The sequence below is a fragment of the Penicillium cinerascens genome, assembly GCF_028974065.1.
Source record: "Penicillium cinerascens strain IBT 15544 chromosome Unknown contig_1_segment0_segment0, whole genome shotgun sequence".
Taxonomy (NCBI): Eukaryota; Fungi; Ascomycota; class Eurotiomycetes; order Eurotiales; family Aspergillaceae; genus Penicillium; species Penicillium cinerascens.
The window spans coordinates 3,988,674-4,005,916 of record NW_026695287.1 but is presented as its reverse complement, the minus strand read 5'-3'; the positions used below and the strand labels follow the sequence as shown (position 1 = coordinate 4,005,916).

General features: G+C 48.9%; 7 protein-coding genes across 7 annotated transcripts; 2 read left to right on the top strand and 5 right to left on the bottom strand.

The window, feature by feature from the left end:
* Positions 1 to 1,387: 1,387 nt before the first annotated feature.
* Positions 1,388 to 1,955, bottom strand: N7498_003051 (uncharacterized protein; the record flags this gene model as incomplete). Its single annotated transcript, XM_058450113.1, has 3 exons — positions 1,388 to 1,666; positions 1,714 to 1,760; positions 1,895 to 1,955. 3 exons carry the CDS (start codon positions 1,953 to 1,955, stop codon positions 1,388 to 1,390), a joined length of 387 nt encoding a protein of 128 aa, XP_058312457.1.
* A 1,471-nt stretch (positions 1,956 to 3,426) lies between these two features.
* Positions 3,427 to 4,606, bottom strand: N7498_003050 (uncharacterized protein; the record flags this gene model as incomplete). Its single annotated transcript, XM_058450112.1, has 6 exons — positions 3,427 to 3,567; positions 3,613 to 3,643; positions 3,680 to 3,831; positions 3,853 to 4,204; positions 4,226 to 4,396; positions 4,554 to 4,606. The coding sequence occupies 6 exons, from the start codon at positions 4,604 to 4,606 to the stop codon at positions 3,427 to 3,429; spliced, it is 900 nt and encodes a 299-aa protein (XP_058312456.1).
* Positions 4,607 to 5,503: 897 nt separating this feature from the next.
* Positions 5,504 to 6,472, bottom strand: N7498_003049 (amidohydrolase family protein; the record flags this gene model as incomplete). Its single annotated transcript, XM_058450111.1, has 1 exon — positions 5,504 to 6,472. The coding sequence occupies one exon, from the start codon at positions 6,470 to 6,472 to the stop codon at positions 5,504 to 5,506; it is 969 nt and encodes a 322-aa protein (XP_058312455.1).
* Positions 6,473 to 7,515: 1,043 nt separating this feature from the next.
* Positions 7,516 to 8,675, top strand: N7498_003048 (uncharacterized protein; the record flags this gene model as incomplete). The annotated part of the gene is given in 3 exon segments (XM_058450110.1): positions 7,516 to 7,686; positions 7,734 to 8,061; positions 8,074 to 8,675. The coding sequence occupies 3 exon segments, from the start codon at positions 7,516 to 7,518 to the stop codon at positions 8,673 to 8,675; spliced, it is 1,101 nt and encodes a 366-aa protein (XP_058312454.1).
* A 697-nt stretch (positions 8,676 to 9,372) lies between these two features.
* Positions 9,373 to 10,842, bottom strand: N7498_003047 (uncharacterized protein; the record flags this gene model as incomplete). The annotated part of the gene is made up of 6 exons (XM_058450109.1): positions 9,373 to 9,406; positions 9,465 to 9,803; positions 9,864 to 10,464; positions 10,523 to 10,559; positions 10,618 to 10,637; positions 10,698 to 10,842. 6 exons carry the CDS (start codon positions 10,840 to 10,842, stop codon positions 9,373 to 9,375), a joined length of 1,176 nt encoding a protein of 391 aa, XP_058312453.1.
* A 1,795-nt stretch (positions 10,843 to 12,637) lies between these two features.
* N7498_003046 (ATP-binding protein) lies at positions 12,638 to 15,514 on the top strand (the record flags this gene model as incomplete). The annotated part of the gene is made up of 3 exons (XM_058450108.1): positions 12,638 to 13,199; positions 13,384 to 15,218; positions 15,356 to 15,514. 3 exons carry the CDS (start codon positions 12,638 to 12,640, stop codon positions 15,512 to 15,514), a joined length of 2,556 nt encoding a protein of 851 aa, XP_058312452.1.
* Positions 15,515 to 15,855: 341 nt separating this feature from the next.
* Positions 15,856 to 17,069, bottom strand: N7498_003045 (malate dehydrogenase; the record flags this gene model as incomplete). The annotated part of the gene is made up of 4 exons (XM_058450107.1): positions 15,856 to 16,449; positions 16,519 to 16,763; positions 16,821 to 16,938; positions 17,007 to 17,069. 4 exons carry the CDS (start codon positions 17,067 to 17,069, stop codon positions 15,856 to 15,858), a joined length of 1,020 nt encoding a protein of 339 aa, XP_058312451.1.
* Positions 17,070 to 17,243: the final 174 nt, after the last annotated feature.

Below are 17,243 nucleotides of genomic sequence, written 5' to 3'. Positions count from 1 at the left end.
TGCGCGACTATAGCCTACGGACCCTTAGTCCTACTCCGGTTCGTCGATACTAGTTTAGAGAAATTCTAAGGGATATATAATATATACTTCCTCCAATAACATTAGCCGCTGCCCCTATTAGGGCTATTAGGATAATCTCGTTCTTACGGTGGATTAGATCTATCGCGGTGACAATCGCTTTAATTATCTAGCTCTTGCCTATACCTCCTTTACCTCCGACGTAAAGGAGTGTTTGTTTCCGCTGCGAAGGATTATATAGATGGTTGGCGTAGATAAGTGCTTCAGCGAGCACCTTCTCCACGACAATGCGTTATTTCTTATTTAGGGGGACTATCTCGCACACGAGGGAGGTTATTAAAGCGCCCGTCGGATTTTGGTCCACTCGTAAGCGATATTATAGCGAGTCAGGGAGTGGAGCTAAGTCAGTGAGTATAGGGACCAAAACTTCGTCGACGAATTCGAGATTGAAATCATCAAGATCCAGTACAGTGGTGGCTAACGTTTCGGTGTATAGATCTTAGTCTATAAGTTTAGTAATATTCTTAATATAATCCTGCTATTCTTATAGGGTAGACGCCGGAAAGAAACTGAGACTAGAGGATTTATATAGCGCGTTGTCAGGAATATAGAGGGGTCGGAGATTTTATGGTTGTAGAGATAGAGGGAAAAAAAGAAAATAAGGCGAGAGTGGCGATTCGGCGCTAGGCATCTTGGGCTTCCTGCATCCAGCGCCGAGTTATTGCAAAAAAAGCAGCCAAAAGGGTCTCTTTATCTAGAGAATCGTCTAAGTTTTGTGAAAGATATAGACGCTCATTTTCCGAGTCAGACGCAGGGTACGGAGGATTGGCTAGTTCTTAGCCAATCGGGCAAGCTTATTGAGTAGACTAGCTACGTAATATAGTATTAGCTTGGCAGTCACTTTTTGATTTACGCAAGAGTTCGATGTTTTATGTAAATGTTCGAATATATGCCGGAAGAGTTGATTCAACGGACGTCTAGATATAATGAAGAATTTCGCGTGTGGTTGTAGGTGTAGTAGGTGCTTAGTGAAAAAGCGAGAATAAGTTTTGCTAAGGAACGAAAAGTCCAAGGAGGATCTCGGCTAGATCATTCTAAATAGCTATGGTTGTAGGATTACCACCTAGCACAGAATCCTCCGAAGACTGAAACTCCGTTAGCTCTCCTTATAGGGTTACTGTCGCCGTTTAAGATGGAGACTAAGCCAGCCTTTGCACGTGCGTACGGTGTTTTGGATGCTTTTCATCGAAGGGTATATCTTCTGATATCGCATCCTAGCGCCTCTTAGTGCGTACTATTATATAGTACTCGAAGATGGATAGGCAGGATAAGTGATCGCTACGCAACTTATAATTATCGAATATATTTGCTAGTGCGGGGGCACCTTAGTCATAATTGTATGGCTCTTCTCTAATCGTATCGGACGGCAACGCATCTCCACGGTGTTGTTCTGATGGAATGATAGAACGAACGTAACGTCTAAGCCACTAGAGATTAACACGAGTGAAGTTGTAGTTAAGTGTGTAGTAGGAGGGTAGTTGGAGTAATATACTCGCCACCTAAACTCCACTAATTTCCTGGTCTTGTGATAAGCTATTGAAGCAGCGGAGAGCAAAATTGTCCATACCCCTTTATCGAAGTCTTGAATCTGCCGTGGTAGGAGTAGGGGCGGCGTTTGCACGTTCAATTATCTACTTCAATAATGTAGTTTTCGTCACTATATAGCACGGTGAAATGTCGTCCTTAGTAGCATAGTTAGTAATATAATATAGAAGAGACAACGATTTTGACACGGTCGGAATCTAGGAGATATCATAATTTAAGCGGATGCAGCTAGTAATTAAGGGGTTCTATAGATTAACCTAGGTATGGTTACGAGCAAGGTGAATAATGCCGTGCTCGTCTACTTTAGATACGTCTAGAAGGTCTCGAGGCATACCGAAGCGACAAACATTATTGATCAATCTTTGCTGACGGTATTTAAAGTAGGTTACTATGTGATTCCTAGAGTGAACTTATTTAGTATGAGCAACATAGTTGCTGTCGCGAAGAAGGTTCTAAATGAATTCCGTGTCTGTTTCCGGTCTAGTCGACGGAGGAGGTTTGTGTGAGACGGGTGTTCCTAGGTCCTCATCCAAGCTATATAAGCTATGCATCATAACAGTTTCCAAAAAGCTAACCATTCGATTTGCAAAATGATCGTCTACAAGAATACAGTTACGTAGGCGGATGAAACCAAGATTGCCCCGAACCCACACTAATGTGTGTAGATGTAATATGCCTCGTCTATTGCTTTCCACCACACCAAAGTAATTAGAGACGTTCCCAAGAACTCTAATGTCGGTAGGTTTGCTACCGAGGAGACTATCAAGGACCGCCTTGCACGTATAGTGGAAGAATCTCGCTATAGCCACGGGGTCGGAAGTCGCTGTCGCGTATCGAATAGTTGATACTATATTAGTAGAGAGGTTAGTTGAACACTCTACGCTAGCAAGAACTAGAACAAGAGGGTTCTGAAGATCGGAAGGGTTAATTATCAACCAAAATGCTAGCATCCCTTCTCGAACGAGGAGACCTCGAAGTTCTCCCCGTATCTATAATTTTTGGAAGAAAGATCCCGGTACTTAGACACCGATAGCAGTTATGTTTTTGAGAAGCCTTCGGACTAGCGGATCCGGGGTGACTTAGTTAGAGGCGAGCTCTTCAGCCGCCTTTTATAGGCGATCAATATTAAGTGAGTTTAAATCCCTAGATATAGTGGTCCATTAGGATCGTTTAATGAGGAGGGAATTGCCGAGACACGAATTTCTTAGCTATATAACGTTATATAACAAGTATATAAACGTCCTATAACGGGCAAACCTAAGAAATTCAGCCAACACTCTGCGTAGCTAGTTGGAGAAGGACTTGCCTCCAGCTATAGTGACGAAGTGCCTAATTCGCGAAGGCAATAAGGGACATAGGTATAGTACGATCGTCCAGATGACCTCTAATGCCCGCGGGAAAAAGCGTAGGGAAGGTAGATATAAGATAATGAGGATCTTGCCATTAGTTTAAAAGTAATGCCTAGCCTCGAATACTATATTTAACCACTAGAGGTCGTTGCGGGGAAGTAGAAAGTGGAAGAGTGTGGTTCGCGTGCCTAGTGAAGGTATATTGAGGTTGCACGTCGAGCAATAGGTTATTAACAAGGTTATACACCGTGTTAAGCAGACGTAGATCAGGGTTCTAGCGATCTCTATTTAAGTTAGTGATAACAGAAGCAGTGATTAGAAGAGGATCATCGGTAAAGTGGTTATAGTTGTCCTCTACGGCTTACCAGTCATTTTCGTAGTTACCTTCCTATAAGTTGACACTGTAGCCACCCCGTTCGTAGTGATCCGTGTCGCCTAAATATATAACTTGCTACTATAAATCTAAAGGTATAAAATCATCGGGCCAGTGATCCACAGCTGAATGATCTATCGTAACGTCTCTATACAAAGGGTTATAACGCACGAGATAGCGAAGAGCAGCAAGAACCTTATATTTACGAATAGTCAAAAATAGCTATAGATCAGCGTCAGTGGGGGATCGTTTTCCTAGCTAGAAGACTTTAATAAGCTCAGTGAACTGCAGCTCAGGACTGGGCAATATTCGAAGGAGAGGTTTTGGGTCTTACGGTATAATGATGAAATGGCCACGTAACGCACGGTAGTTTGCCGGCGACGTTTGACCCCTAGGCCGTAATTTCACAACCACCCCAACAGGGTGAGATTTGGCGATAAGATATTCTTCGGTCAGAGTAAGATCCTTGAGGGCGCCAGGATAGTGCTAGCAAAGAGTTATATTCACATTATTTTGGGCGGAGAATTTCGGAGTCGATCCTCGAAGGAGCGCGGCATAGCATATCGAGCAGAGACTCGAGAAACCGTCATTGCAACCGCAGCTATCGAGAAGCCCTTCCAATGGCCGCAGCAAGGGATCACTATCAAGAAATCGACGTATATTAGTACTAGGGACAAGCTTGCCGCAAGAAGAGCATATAGTATCTCCGCTGGCAAGTGCCATCTCGTTCTCAAAACGAGCTATAGACAACCGAATGTCTAATGGGGACACAGCAGATAGGAATATGTTCGAGGCAAGTACGCGTAATTTATTTTCTTTTTGCAGAAAGTTCACTCCTCGGTTAATGGCGAAAGATGTACTGTCGGATTTTGTAGTCTACGGATGAGGAGTTGGGCGTGGCGGAGGCGGAGGTTGAGATTGTCGACGTTTTCGCCGAGTGGGATTTTGAAGAGGATTTGGCCGCTCGAATGAATTGATAGATAGGTCGAAAGAGCTTGCATATAAGTGGCGGAAATCAACGGGCGGTTGTATAATGGTTAATTTTCTAGACCTGCAGTCAAAACAACGTATAACGCTAGCTCGAACAGGAAAAGGGTTCCGACAGTTATAACAAGGGGAATAAGAGGGATTTAAAGATGGCGAAACTTCATAACTCGCACAGCGGATATTTGATGAGTTTATGGGGATTGGAACATGGCAGTTCAAACAGGGACGTGTTTCCAGCAGAGGGGAGAAACGTGATAGTCGACAAGCGGGGCATCGTGGCGGTTGGATAGTTATAGATAGACGCACTTAGCGGCCATAATCATAACAAGGCCGATTAGATAACATCGCGGGACAGTAACTTAAAGGAATGTGGAGGGGTAAAGCCTATTGATGATATAGCGACAAAAGACATCGGTGGGTAATACACAACCGAGCGTCGCAGTAAAGCGATGGCCAAAGAGCAGGACACGAAGCAATCATAGAAGGACAACGTGCAGAAATATGCAGACAAAGCCCTACAACCCTAAAGCCAAGAGCATCTAGTCCGAAGAAAGAGACAATAATGCAGGTACGGGCGCGAGCAATGGCGAATGGGCAGCGCGCGTGGCAGAACGGTCCATACATAGTTAAGCCACCTCTTTTTGCAACGTCTCGCGCACACGTACATTCGCGTTGATTAATTCCCTTTCTCTCACTTCGTTCGTTTCAGGGCATATAACGTAGTAGAACGGCGCCGACCGTATTTTACATGTAATTACTAGAAAGTACCCTCTTCCCTAGTTATCTCCTAGCAAACCGCCTTTTACCCTCTCCATGACTTTCTGAGCGTCATCTAAAGGAGACTCATCGTATAGCTCCAAGTCTTCCCCCTTCAAAGTTTTATCTCATCCGTGATATAATTCAGTGCAGAAAATCACCAAGCTAAAAAGCCATTTTTCACGTATCAAAACCGTGTAGACTGATTTATAGCGTATCCTAGCCGGAAACAATATATGCCGTAAGATGAATATGTGGTAAAAACTATATATATCCAAATAGATATGATCTATGTATGGACGGTCGTGTCATTTCTCACATCTCTCACAACTCTAGAGTTGAGATAGTTGTTCTTGAAACGTTAATTCTGAATTCACTCGAGGCCTAGTTACAAGCTGGGTGCTACTACTGTATTCTAATTTTCAAGGAAAACCCTGGCTTCTACGCCGAGCAAGCTCTCTGCATTACGAAATGCAAACTTCTCCAAGTCCTTCCCCGGAATTAAGCCACTTTTCTCAACCTCCCGGAAGAACTCGAGCCCTTTTTCGTTTGTTGAGAATGGATAGTCAACACTGTACAGCACATGATCAATCGAAGTAGTCTGCAACAGGCACGCCAGCGGAGGAAGGGCGAACATGCCGCTCGTTGTGATCCAGACGTTTTCAGTCCACACCTCTCTCAATCCCCGCCTCCGACCCCATCTCTCTGAAGTCAAAATGACCCTCTCAAGCTGGAATGGAAGCATCTCTCCCATGTGTCCAATCAAGATCTTGACCTTTGGGAAACTGTCGAATAATCCACTGGCAAATAACTTCAGAATGCTGAGCGCCGTCTCCGAATGCCATCCCCAACCAAACGCACTCAGCGCAAGAGCGATTGAATCGTCATAGTCGCCCTTGTAATGTTCGGCCATATCATCAGCTGGGAAAGAGGGATGTATGTACACTGGGACATTTAATTCCTGCGCCTTCTCGAAGACGGTCCAGAACCGTTTCTCGTCGTAGAAATGTCCATTGACATGACTGTCAACCAATGCACCAACGTAATGTAGGTCCCGGACACACCGCTCCAGCTCCTTTGCGGCGGCAGCTGGGTCATCCATTGGAAGCATCGCAAATCCTGCCATTCGGGTTGGATTTTTCGAAATAGCAGAGGCAAGTTCGTCATTGGCTGTTATACAGAGGGCTGTAGATCTGACCCCAGGGCCATGTGAAATAACCTGAAGAGACACGTTTCCTTCGTTTAGATCTTGAATTCGCTCATTACCGAGTGATTGTAATTTGGTCACAATATGTGGAGGGAAAGTAGCATAATGGTCGACCCGTTCGGCCTCGCGAACTTTGGACGAGACGAAGTGCTCCTCAAGGGCAATCAAAGGTAGCATGATGGAGGAGAATGCTATAATAATAGCGATGAAAAGGGGCGAGGCGGGGGAAAATCTAGTTCCATTAAATACAGTTTCGTTCGGTCATAGCTTGTTATCTCCGATTGTAAAAATCCGATCCGGGGACGGATTTAACTCCTCCAGCTTGGATCTGCTAATTGCAAAAGTTTTCGGGGCATCTATTTGCGGGCTTCGATTTTCAGAGGGAAATATTTTGGCTCTGGACCCTTTCAAACCCAATAACTCTGCAATGCACCGTCATGATCTTCGCCCCGAAATTTTGCTTAGTAACATGATGTTTGGTCACATGATCGTCATGACCTATGGGGCTGATGCCTAAAAATGATCGGTGCGAACCAAAATGACTGCTCTAAAATTTCCGTCCGGCTTTACGGGCACATTAATATTATGGAGTGCTACATTAGTTATTGCTGTTACAGAAGGAATGGAGCAGGCCATATATATACTTCATGAAACACAATTTGATTGCAAGGTTTCCATTTAGCTTGGTTCTCGGAAAGATGGGACGAGAAATGTTTCCAATGTAGGCTTAGTTTCTGATCTACACCAGCCGCACATCATATCAATAGAAAGGCCCGTAAAGTCCTCCTAGGCTGGTATAACTTTTCGTGCTTATCGTTCCAGGAACGGAGTACTTGTTTGCCTTGGTACCATATCCAAGCCATCCGAGTAAGACATCGGAACCCGAAGCCCTCGGGTCTTATCTTCCTAAAGGTTCTCACCTTCGGCCACCAAGGTCCCTGGCAACGACGATAAAAGACGGAAATCGGAGAAATCACTCAACACATTTTTGTCTTTCATTGCTTAAATGTTATATCGGTCGCATGTCAAGCAGGGGGAAAAGCATGGTGTTCAGAAATGCGATCTGCAAAATTCGTCCCAGTTACGCAGGTTGTAAGTGAGATACCACCAAGAAAGCACTTGCAGTTTTCTGCATGTTCCTGCGCGCCTGGATCGTAATCAAGCAGGCAATGAAATACTAATGGTTCAAAAGTGCGGATTTGCGTGTTCTTCCACTGCTTATGGTCGGATTTGCCACGTATCAATTAGAGCGAACCAATATCTCCAGCGCACTGACGGGTGGGTTAGCCACCGCGATATCAGTCAATGAGGACACGATAAACCTCGGTAACCAACTCATGTTCCTGGGCGTTATCATACTGGAGATCCCTTCTAATATAATTTTACACGTGGTGAATATTCTCGGTCTGTTTGTGGCAAAATTAGCTAATGAAGACAGATTGGCCCTCGGCGGTGGATTGGTGGTCAGGTTTTTATCTTTGGCCTGGTTGCTGCCCTACAAGTTTTTATTCGGGACAAGGCCGGATTTCTTACAACAAGAACCATTTTGGGTCTTGCAGAAGCGGGGTACATTCCAGGGGCCATGTTCACCTTGTCAACATGGTACACGAAAGATGAGATAACTAAACGCATTGCGATTTTCTTCTTCGGGATGTTTGGTGGCACGGCCGTTTCGCCATTGCTCGGCGCGGCGTTGTTGAGATTAGACGGCAAGGGCAGTCTTACTGGCTGGCAATGGATATTTCTGGGTAATGATATCCTTGATCGTTAACGAAAAGAATTTGGCGCTAACTTTGAACTCGTAGTTGAAGGGATTTGGTCCGTTACAGTCTCTCTGGTTTTGATGTTTTTCCTCCCGGAAAGAGATACATTGAAATCAACATTGGAAATTGACGAGCACCTGGAAAACGAATCCCGGGCCAAAGAAGCTACTGCTCGAAAAATCCCTATCAAAACCGTATGGAAAACACTCACCAATTTCCACAAATGGCCGCACTTTGTCGCAACAGCTTGCATCTTTTCGACGTGGAGTCCTTTGACAATTTATACTCCCAGCATCCTTCTGTCTTTGGGGTTCTCCCGGATTGAGTCCAATGCTTTGGCTTCTATTGGAAGCTTCATGACTTTGCCTGTTGTTTTTTTCTTCGCGTGGTTGAGTGATAAGACTCAAAAGCGTGGTCTGATGGTCATGGTTGCCAGTACAACGTACTTCATTTCGCTCATCGCTTTGAAGTTAATTCAACCACATGTAGGCAGATGGTCCAAGTTTGGACTTTGGACAACAGTCAATAGCCTAGCCGTGGGTTACCATCCTATCCATAATGCGTGGATACAAATGAATAGTCCAGATCCTGAAGAGCGAAGTATTTGCATGGTGTGAGTAAGCCTTACGGCCTTAATTCTGTGCGCTTGCTGATGAGCTAATATCTTTAGGATGTGTATGTTTCTTATTACGTATGGCGTGACTACTTCAAAGCTGACTTGCCGCAAGTTGTCATGACAGCAACTGCTGGTCTGATGGCAGGGACCCAGATTTTTCGCGAAGACGACTCTGCAGAGCTTTATCCAATGGGGTTGCTCGCTATGATATTCCTAGTGCTCGTGGGGCTGATCTTAACCGCACTGCAAGATATTATTTACCTCGTGCACAATCGTCGTATAAAGAGAAGATCTGGCTCCGAAGCATTGAAGATACTCTGAGAATCAGGTCTCATCACGATGTCGATCAACATAACAAATCGGGAGGCCCCTACCGGGGCAGCCGTGTCGTCAAAGATAATCCGATCCCGCACCGCGCAGGCATTCTAGATGAACGGGTGACGTGTTGGCGTCAACTTGGCGCGCGGAGATGTTGGATATCATGTGATCACTCATGAAAGACACGATCGGCATGGAGCTGTCACGGATGAGTATTACTGCCTCATGGTGAACCACGCGAAGAGGCTTTGTCTACAACTTTGCAAAATAGCGTGCTAACCGGAACTACGAGGGGACCTTCGGAATATACCGTTCATGTTGCAGAATGGGACACCGGACAAGGGGAGTTCCTGGGAAAGCGCTCTTATATTATATGTGGCTCACAATATCCCGGATCTGTCGGTCGTTTCGTTGCTGTAAGTTATTAGTGATATTAAAACTACATGGAGAAGCAATAGACGTGTGATCCAACCTTTGAGATGCATTTTCCCAATGTTGATTGAGCGAAACCATCTTGATAATCGTGTCGCTGTTTTCACCGACGGGTAAGCCCGACTGCTCATGGCTGGCTATGAGTCTGGCTGAATCTGTTGAGCCTCGACGAGCAGAGGTACTTAATTCACTTCGGGACAGGTGGTACTGCGGGTCCCCTGGTCGGGATCCGTCAAAAATTTGGCCCGATGATTGTGGTTGTTGTTTGGGGCGGCGAAAAGCTCGGCTGGACGAAGGCGATTGTTGCTTGGTGTATGTGGTGAGCACATTAAGAGCAGGGAGGCAAGAGCAGATGATTCCGAGTCCCACTTCCGCATTGCTATAAGATCGGGATTAGACTTTATTCAAGAATCATGAGATTTGGGTTCATGCGACTTACGCAGTCAAAATTGACTTCATGAACATCCTGGTATCGTGAGGAAAGTCTCTTTCGTGAATACCAATCACAAGACGGAACAGACTAAAAGCGACTGCTATGCCGCCGAGCCCGAGAAGGAATACCACTTTGACCTTCTTCCAAAAAGGCATTTGCAATGACCAGGTCAACGCGACTGGGAAGGCAAAGATAGCAATATCTGTCAAAAAGCTGATGACGGAATCTGCGATGATTACCCCCGCCTGGCTGAGACATGTCGCATTTCCTCTCTCGGAGAAGATCCAGTAGGCAGAAACAGGGTTGCATATGAAGATTTTGATGAACGTGATGATAAAGTAATAACCAACAACCACTCCTAGAAGACAGTAGAGGGACAGCACTCTCCTGGACCAAGGTTGGAAGACCCTGATCAGAACATATACGAGGCTACTCTTGACAAAAAGAGCCGTCGGTGCGTAGATTGCAGTGGCAACGTAAGATATCTGCGATCGAGTTAGCAGGAGCAGGAACTGCGTGCGAAGAGTCGTTGCCCTTGCCTTGATGCAACTCTCATATTGATCTTGATTTAATCCATCGCGCACTTTGGTGCATCCGGAAAATCCGTCTGAGAAACAGATGAGGTGAGCAACAAATCATTCCGATTGGGATATCCCAAAACATACAGATCAAGGCGTTTGCGCAGTATCCCATAAACAGGACCTAGCCATCAAGGCGTTAGTGGATGACCACACGTGTTTGTACCAGGATCGTCTCCTACCCATCCGATAAAACAAAGGGCTGCAATGGTCAGCAACGTTTCTTGATCGATCCTGATCGATCGGCTGGTTGCGCACATACCGTCGTCGATACCGAGCGCGTGATTCACTTTCCATCGAACGAAGACCCGGAGGAGTACGAAAGGCGTCGTCACAATAAAACAGAGAATTTGCGTGGCATAATTGATCAGGAACAAAAAGTTACCGTCATAAATGGTAACTGACATAGAGAATAGCTCCCACGGAGTCGAAGTGGCTTGTCGGCAATCATGATTTTCGCGCGAGATCTCGTCACAACAAGTCCCATCGGCTTAGTCAGGTCGGTAAATTGCTTGCCACTTTGACGTCAACGCGAACCATACGGAGTACACCGTGGTATTGGTCTAACTTAAATTGCTTCGGATGTCCTTGTGTGGGTAAGATTTTCACGATCGCGCAGGCACCTCTGGGGTAGTCTCAGCCGCACCTCAGCCGGCCATAAGATAACCCGCTAAGCTTTATCCGCCAAGCGTGTGGGTGGGGTCGAAAAAGAGAACGATTGTTGGCTGATCAGATGTGTGTGTATTTATTCTTGGTTTCGGTCATTCCTTCGGGTGACTGGACGACCGGGAAAAGAGAGGCGGGTGAAATACAGTAAGTACATAGTATGGAGAGGCGATCATCTTCGCGCTAACATAAGGGGAGATTCTTTTGCCGTAAAGACGACAGTGCGCACCCGACCATGAACGCGATTTGAAGTAAGGGGTACGGTTTTTGGCTTTCTCTTATAATATTGCTGGTTGTTTCAGCGAGCTGCTGTAGAAAATACCCCCGACGAATTGCTGCCCAACTCCAGTCCCCTGCAGACAGATGGGGGCGAACGGTGGAGAAACGCGGAGATGAAGTGAACCCCCCACATTTCAGTCTTCAACCACGGTGGAGCGTTGATCGGCCGACGCCGAGTTAGAATCGCGACTTTCCGGAGAGACTCCGGGGACTTCGATAATGTTTTTGTCTCGACCGTCGGGGTTGATATGACGGGAGATCGTGGAGATATAGATCGCTGCCGATATTGAGGATGACGGCATGTTCGGCAATGGCGACGGCCGAGCTGCCTCAGTACCAAGTCACCAATGCAAAAAGGCTTTGACGCGGTCTTCAGGGGGAGATGCCATTTTTCATGGTGTGTCATCCATCACCTATGATTTCGAGAAGATTGCGGAACGTCTGGTTTCTCTAGAGAGTACCGCGGTAGGCACCGGAGATCTATACAGCGTTCAGGTGGGACCGGGGTCTCTGCTGGCTCTGCAGCAGTCCAACGGCCGTCTGTGGGCCCGGTCGAATGTGACAAGATACCTACCTAGCAAGAGATCCAAAACAGTCAAAGCTATACCGATCGCCGATAAAGTTTGGTACAATCTGTCCCGGTGGCCGCCGTTCACGGGTGGTCTCAGGGACACGTATACGGTCGAATAGTGAGGCTAGACTGGGGAATCGACGAAATGACGCCGAGCGAGAAACGCGTGTTGGCCGCCAAACGTGATTCGGTTCACTACGCCCGTACTCAGGTCGACTGTGGAATCAAGGACTAAGACGGACACGACCGGAACTCATCACCAACGGGGCCCCCGACTCCGAACAGAGGAAATCCAACACAGGGCATGGACGACCCCGGGGTCAACTCGGTGTAACAGACCAACAAACAGAGCGGAGCCGCAGCTCAAATCAAATCAACTTGACGCGAAAGCCAGCGCAAAACGTGCGTGGGGCTTCATGATTGGATTGCTTCATCTTTTTCACCTGCAGGCTGCAGTGACTGCATGGGTTCAAATGACAGACGGTCCCCGTCTCACCCACAACTGTCTTTCTTTCTGATTTCTGTCTCGGAGTCTCAACCTGCGACGGTGCTCCAGCCATAAGAAGCCGGTCTACTGCTACGTCGCCAGCTCTCAGTTCGTCGGTTCTTTGCTTCCTAGCTGTTCACCTCTTCTTCTCCAGCTCTCCACTTCGCCCCCACGCGGAGCTAATAGCTCCACCTGCGCCATGACCGATCCCTCCGAGGATAGCAAACACGAGGTTGAGCTCGAGAAGGCTAACGGCTCGGCTCAGCCTGCCCCTGAAGCCTCCGTCAAGGATGCAGCCACCACCACCATCCCGGATAATACCCCTAAAGTGGCAGTCTGCAAGAAACACCCCGATGTCAAGTCAGAGAAGAAGAAGAAGAAGAAGAAGAAGAAGAATCGGAGTAAGAAGAAGCAGGATGCCTCCGAGAGCGAGTCTGACTCCAGTGAGTCGGACGATTCGTCCAGCGAGTCCGATTCGGGCAATGCCGATTCTGAATCGATCGCCAGTGAATCCGAGTCTGACAAACGCAGGCGGCATCGTCTAAAGACCAAGACCCGGACCAGGCGTGCCCAGAGGGACAAGAAGCGACGCAAGAAGAGAAAGGTGCGATCGCGCAAGTCAAATGCTACAGACTCCGATACCGACTCGTCCGATGACTCCGACACCGATTCTGTCTCTTCTCGTGACTCGGACTCGTCCCTGGACGAGAAAGCACTACGCAAGTTGGTGACCCGACTGAAGCTTAAGAAGCGGGCCAAACGTCTGCGGGATGAGACCAACGACGATCTGGGGACAAATGATCCTCTGGGGGAGAGAGTCGCCGGGACAAGCGATCGAAGAAAAAGAAGCCGGCATCCAAGGTAGCATTCAAGCGTGTAGATCAACGTGCGTGACCCCCTCGTTCAACTATTGACATCTGACATTGACGCTGTGGGATTCCACAGTCTGGGACAGCACCATCCACAAATACAAGCTCAGCGAGACCGTGGATGACCCGGACGCCGACGAATGGGACCAGTACATCTTCACGGTACGCCGCAAGTTCAACTGGGAGAACAAGTATCTGGAAACCGTTGTCGATATCAAGAGCAAACATCTGCGTGATGCGCTCGCCAAGGTCATGGACGGCGTCAAGGGTGTCAGTTTGGTGCAGGAGCCCGCCATCGTTGACCCCAATATGCTGTTCTTATATCTAGAAGAGACGAGGCAGTGGATGAAGGATCTCAAGCGCCAGTCGCGCAGCGAGAAGAAGAAGAAGGCCCGCAAGAGCGCCGCTACCAAAGCGGCGCATCTCAAGGTGCTCGTCAAGTACCTCGACACCGATTACGCCGACATCAAGAAGACTCTGTACCCGCTACTCGAAGCCAATACCATCACGTTTGATCTGCTGTGGGCTCTATTCAAGCCCAATACCATCGCCTACACCCCGACCTACGGAAACAGTGACGAGCCGCGGGCCTTCAAAATTGAATATGCCATCAAGGAGTCCTCCTTCATGAAGGGCCAGTGGTACAGTGTGGAGGGGCGGTACTTGGAATATGACGGCAAGGACTTTGGATTCGGCACCATGTCTGCAGAGGTGGAATCCTTCAAGGGAGCCCGCAAGATCACCAGTCTGACGTGCTATCCACTGCAGTATCACCGTGACTCGGAGGCTCTTCGCGCACGGCTGATCGAGCGTGGCAAGCGGTTCGTCGCCTTGCGCGGCATGAATTACCGTTTCCATAAAGGTATGGCTTTCTTCAAGAAAAAGCGTTCCTTCGTGGTCAAGGTTAATATCAACGGGCGGGTCATGATTGACCCTGCCATTCACCGACGCATCAACCCAAACTACCCCATCAGTACCGTTCGGCCTAAGGATCCGGACCTGCTAGATCCCTCCGAAGCTGGATTCAGCGACCCGGACGATGACGATAGTGGTGGCTGCTGCTGCGGAGGATCCGACTCGGACTCCGATCGTGGGTGCGCATCGGATACTCCGCGGACTGTCTACAAAGTCATCGAGGGCGACGATGGGAACCCGCGAGTCGTGGAGGTGGAAGTAGACGAGAACGGAAATGAGATTCACAAGGAGAAGATGGATCGCATTGAAGGAGACGCTGCTGACAGCAAGGAGCGAGAGTTCACGGAGGAGGAGCTGCTCGTCGCCAGTCCGGTGGTTCTGGGCTTCGCCTTCAGCGAGAAGCTCTGGCTTGAGTTTACCATTTCGGGCATCAGCGATATCGAGTGGAATGTCGACGCCTTCGGCTCGCTGGTGCTCCCCAACAACCAAAAGTCCATCGTCAAGGCATTGGTGGAATCACACACCTTCCATGCAGCCGAGAACATCGACGACGTGATTCAGGGCAAGGGCAAGGGTCTCGTCGCCGTGTTACACGGTCCTCCGGGAACTGGAAAGACTCTCACGGCCGAGGGCATCGCAGAGCTTCTGCGACGACCGCTGTACATGGTCAGTGCCGGCGAGCTGGGAACGGACTCGCGCACTCTGGAAGCCGAATTGAACAAGATCCTGGATATTGCACACTCGTGGGGAGCCGTGCTTCTTCTGGACGAGGCCGATGTCTTCCTCGAGAAGCGCACGATCCACGACATCCACCGCAATGCCCTCGTCAGCATCTTCCTACGGTTACTCGAGTATTTCCAGGGGATTCTATTCCTGACAACCAACCGAGTCGAGACTTTTGATGATGCCTTCCAGTCCCGTATCCACGTTGCATTGCGGTACGGCGATCTCACGACCAAGGCCAAACGGAGTATCTGGAAGATGTTCCTGGAGCGGGTACGCGCCATCGAAGGAGTCCACACGAGTTCTTTCTCGGAGGAGGACTACGACGTGCTATCTCGGCACACCTTGAACGGCCGTCAGGCGAGTGATCTCTTCTGGACGGAAAGAAACAAATGCTAACCAAGACACAGATCAAAAACTCGGTTCGCACCGCACAGGCGCTGGCAGTCAACGAGCGCTCACCTCTATCGATGGATCATATCAAGCGAGTCCTTGACGTGGCGGAGACATTCGATCACGATCTACGTGGAGGAACGGGATACTTGGATGCGATGCGTAGCTACACTTAAGGAATCTTTGGGAAGTTGATGAACAACTTCTTCTGCGAAAGGGCGGGGCAACTGGAAGCGGTCGTGGCGACACGATGCACGGGGGGTTGCTTTATTTTCCTTTCGGTTTTTTGTGTCATCCCATGTTCTACTCGAGACGGTAGATTCAGCAGATGCCGGTTCATGGTAACGAACCCTTTTTAAATTTCGGGACTAGAAGAGAGGACTACGCAGTGTAAGGTAGCGGTGGACAGCCGATCAGACCGATATTAAATTATGACATAGATATCGATCTAGTAACACAGATGCCGACGGGACTGTGGGCAAGCCGGGACCCGAAAATGTTATACAAGAGGTTTTGCTTAAGGGTTAGCCTTGACGAAGTCAACACCCTTCTGGATGTTCTTCTTGAGGTCAACGAGGCAGGCATCGAGGAGCTTCTGCTCGTACTCGTTGATCTGGCCGACCTCGTGGATCTTCTCGACACCGTTGGGGCCGAGCTCGACGCGGGAAGCGAAGAAGTTGACGCCCTGGTCCTTGAACAGAGGGGAGTCGACGAAGGTGGGCTCGATGATGCCCTTCTCACCCTGAGCGGCGCGCAGGAGAGACTCGGCGAAGCGAGCACCGGCCATGGCCATGGAGAGGGTGGCGGAGCCAGCACCGTCCTTAGCCTTGACGACCTCATCACCACCGAACTGGATGCGGTTAACGAGCGCGTCACGGGCCTCACCAGCGATCGAGGAGTGGTTGGACTGGGACAGAAGGGGAACAATGGTCACACCGGAGTGACCGCCGACAACGGGGACCTTCTCGTCGGAGGGGTCGGTCTTCTGGACCTGGGAGATGAAGCGCGAGGCGCGGACAACGTCCAGGGTGGTAACACCGAACAGGCGCTTGGGGTTGTAGACACCAGCGGCCTTGAAGACCTCGGAGACGATGGGGACGGTGGAGTTGACCTGCGACCGTTAGTATCAATGCCATGATGCGAAAAAAAAAAAAAAAATTGCGGGAGATCGAGAGCGTACGGGGTTGGAGATGACCAGGATGTTGGCGTTGGGGGAAGCCTTAGCGGCGGCCTTGGCGAGGTCGCGGACGATGGAGGCGTTGGTGTTGAAGAGGTCATCACGGGTCATACCGGGCTTGCGGGGAACACCGGCGGGGATAAGGACAATCTCGGCGTCCTTCAGAGCATCAGAAAGGCCCTGCTCATCGGGGTTGTATCCGGTGACGACGCTGTTGGTGTTGATGTGGCTCAGATCGGCCGCGACACCTGTTCAAAAAAATGTCAGGAATGAGTTCGAAGGAGAAGCTCCAACCACAAACGTACCAGGTCCACCACGGATATCGTAGAGGGCAAGCTGAGTGACACGGGGGTTGAGCTTCATCAGCAGCGACAGAGGCTGGCCAATGCCACCGCCGGCACCGAGGACGGTGACCTTGGAGGCCTGCGAAAGTGAGCAACGTGCAACAACAAAGTGTTTGGGGGGCAAAGGAGAAAGGGGATTCGACGCACCTGGTTGGCCGAGGCCGAGAAGGCGCGCTTCTGGAAGAGGTTGAAAGAACGGCGGGCAAACATCTTGATTTCTCTCACAAACGTGGATGGAGAAGAGAAGAGGGAAGGGGACGAAGGGGAGAAGGGAAGAGATTGGGTTCCGGTGAGAGAATCTCCACAATTAGCTTCCGCCCTCCCGATACTCGGCCCATCTTCCTCTATGATTGGTCTCGGCGTTCGTCAATTCTCGTGCCTGTC